Genomic DNA, 969 nt, shown 5'->3' with positions numbered 1-969 from the left:
GAGAGTAATGACAAGTTAGGCAAGTCAGTTTACGCAGAGTATTAAATACATTTAATAGAAAAAAAAATGTATATGTGTATGGATGTAAAATAGTCTGACTTGCAGAATATAAGATATCAAGAGTTAAATAGGTAGAGTTTTACGAGTCCAACAGCCGTTTCTGGGTGCTTGGTGGTCTGGAATAATGATAGTTACTTTCAGTCAAACTGTCCAACTCATGCCAGCATGGAAAGCGGATGTTAAACAATGAGGATGATGACACATCATCATCATTTTTTTATGCTGTCTCTGCCCTCGGCAGAATGTCCAGCAGCATGAGATAGCGGCCTCCATAGTGTTCCTTCTTTGGCAGGAGCATTCAGGGAAATTATATCCTGGCCTGTTCGTGCTGTGATGTTATCCCTCCATCTCTTAGGCTGCTGATCTCTGTTTCTCTTTCCATTAATCATACTTTCCAAATAGATCTTGCTGACGCCACAAGCCATCTGCTAAGTATGGTTAAACTGTTTGAGTAATTATTTTTAATGATAGAGGTGATTGATGTTGATTTGGTTATTTATCCTAGATCTCCAAATCTGACATGGTCAGTAGTGTCTGGTGTTAGAAATAAGTCATTACATGATTCTGAAAGACTTCCAGTTTTTGTTGTGCAACAGAAGTCCAGTTGATACATCCTAGCCTGTATAAAACTACTGGAAGAACATAGGTGTCGTAGATGCTTTGATGATGACGATGATGATTTTATATATTTATATATATATATATATATATATATATAAATGAAATATTCAAACACTGAGATTTGAAGTTAGATGTCACTACTGTTCATATCATCTGTGGATAAATTCAAAATTTGATGATATCACCAGTATATATATATATACTTGCAAAAAGGACGTGTGCGTTCAATGATGTAATAATACAAAGAATATATATGCATGTATACACACATATATGTATATACTTACA

The 969-nt window shown here is 34.9% G+C and overlaps 1 protein-coding gene across 1 annotated transcript in view; it reads left to right on the top strand.

Annotated features, from left to right (window-relative positions):
• The window catches only part of LOC106879317 (uncharacterized), a 37,275-nt gene extending 36,607 nt beyond the window's left edge, over nt 1-668 (top strand). The window contains exon 4 of the mRNA XM_014928824.2: nt 532-668. Within this exon, the coding sequence (XP_014784310.1) occupies nt 532-668 (137 nt within the window). The remainder of the gene's footprint in view (nt 1-531) is intronic.
• Nucleotides 669-969: the final 301 nt, after the last annotated feature.

Source organism: Octopus bimaculoides, chromosome 1 (genome assembly GCF_001194135.2).
Source record: "Octopus bimaculoides isolate UCB-OBI-ISO-001 chromosome 1, ASM119413v2, whole genome shotgun sequence".
In the NCBI taxonomy this organism is placed as follows: Eukaryota; Metazoa; Mollusca; class Cephalopoda; order Octopoda; family Octopodidae; genus Octopus; species Octopus bimaculoides.
The sequence above is the reverse complement of the archived record's forward strand: the minus strand, read 5'-3'. Positions and strand labels throughout refer to the sequence as shown.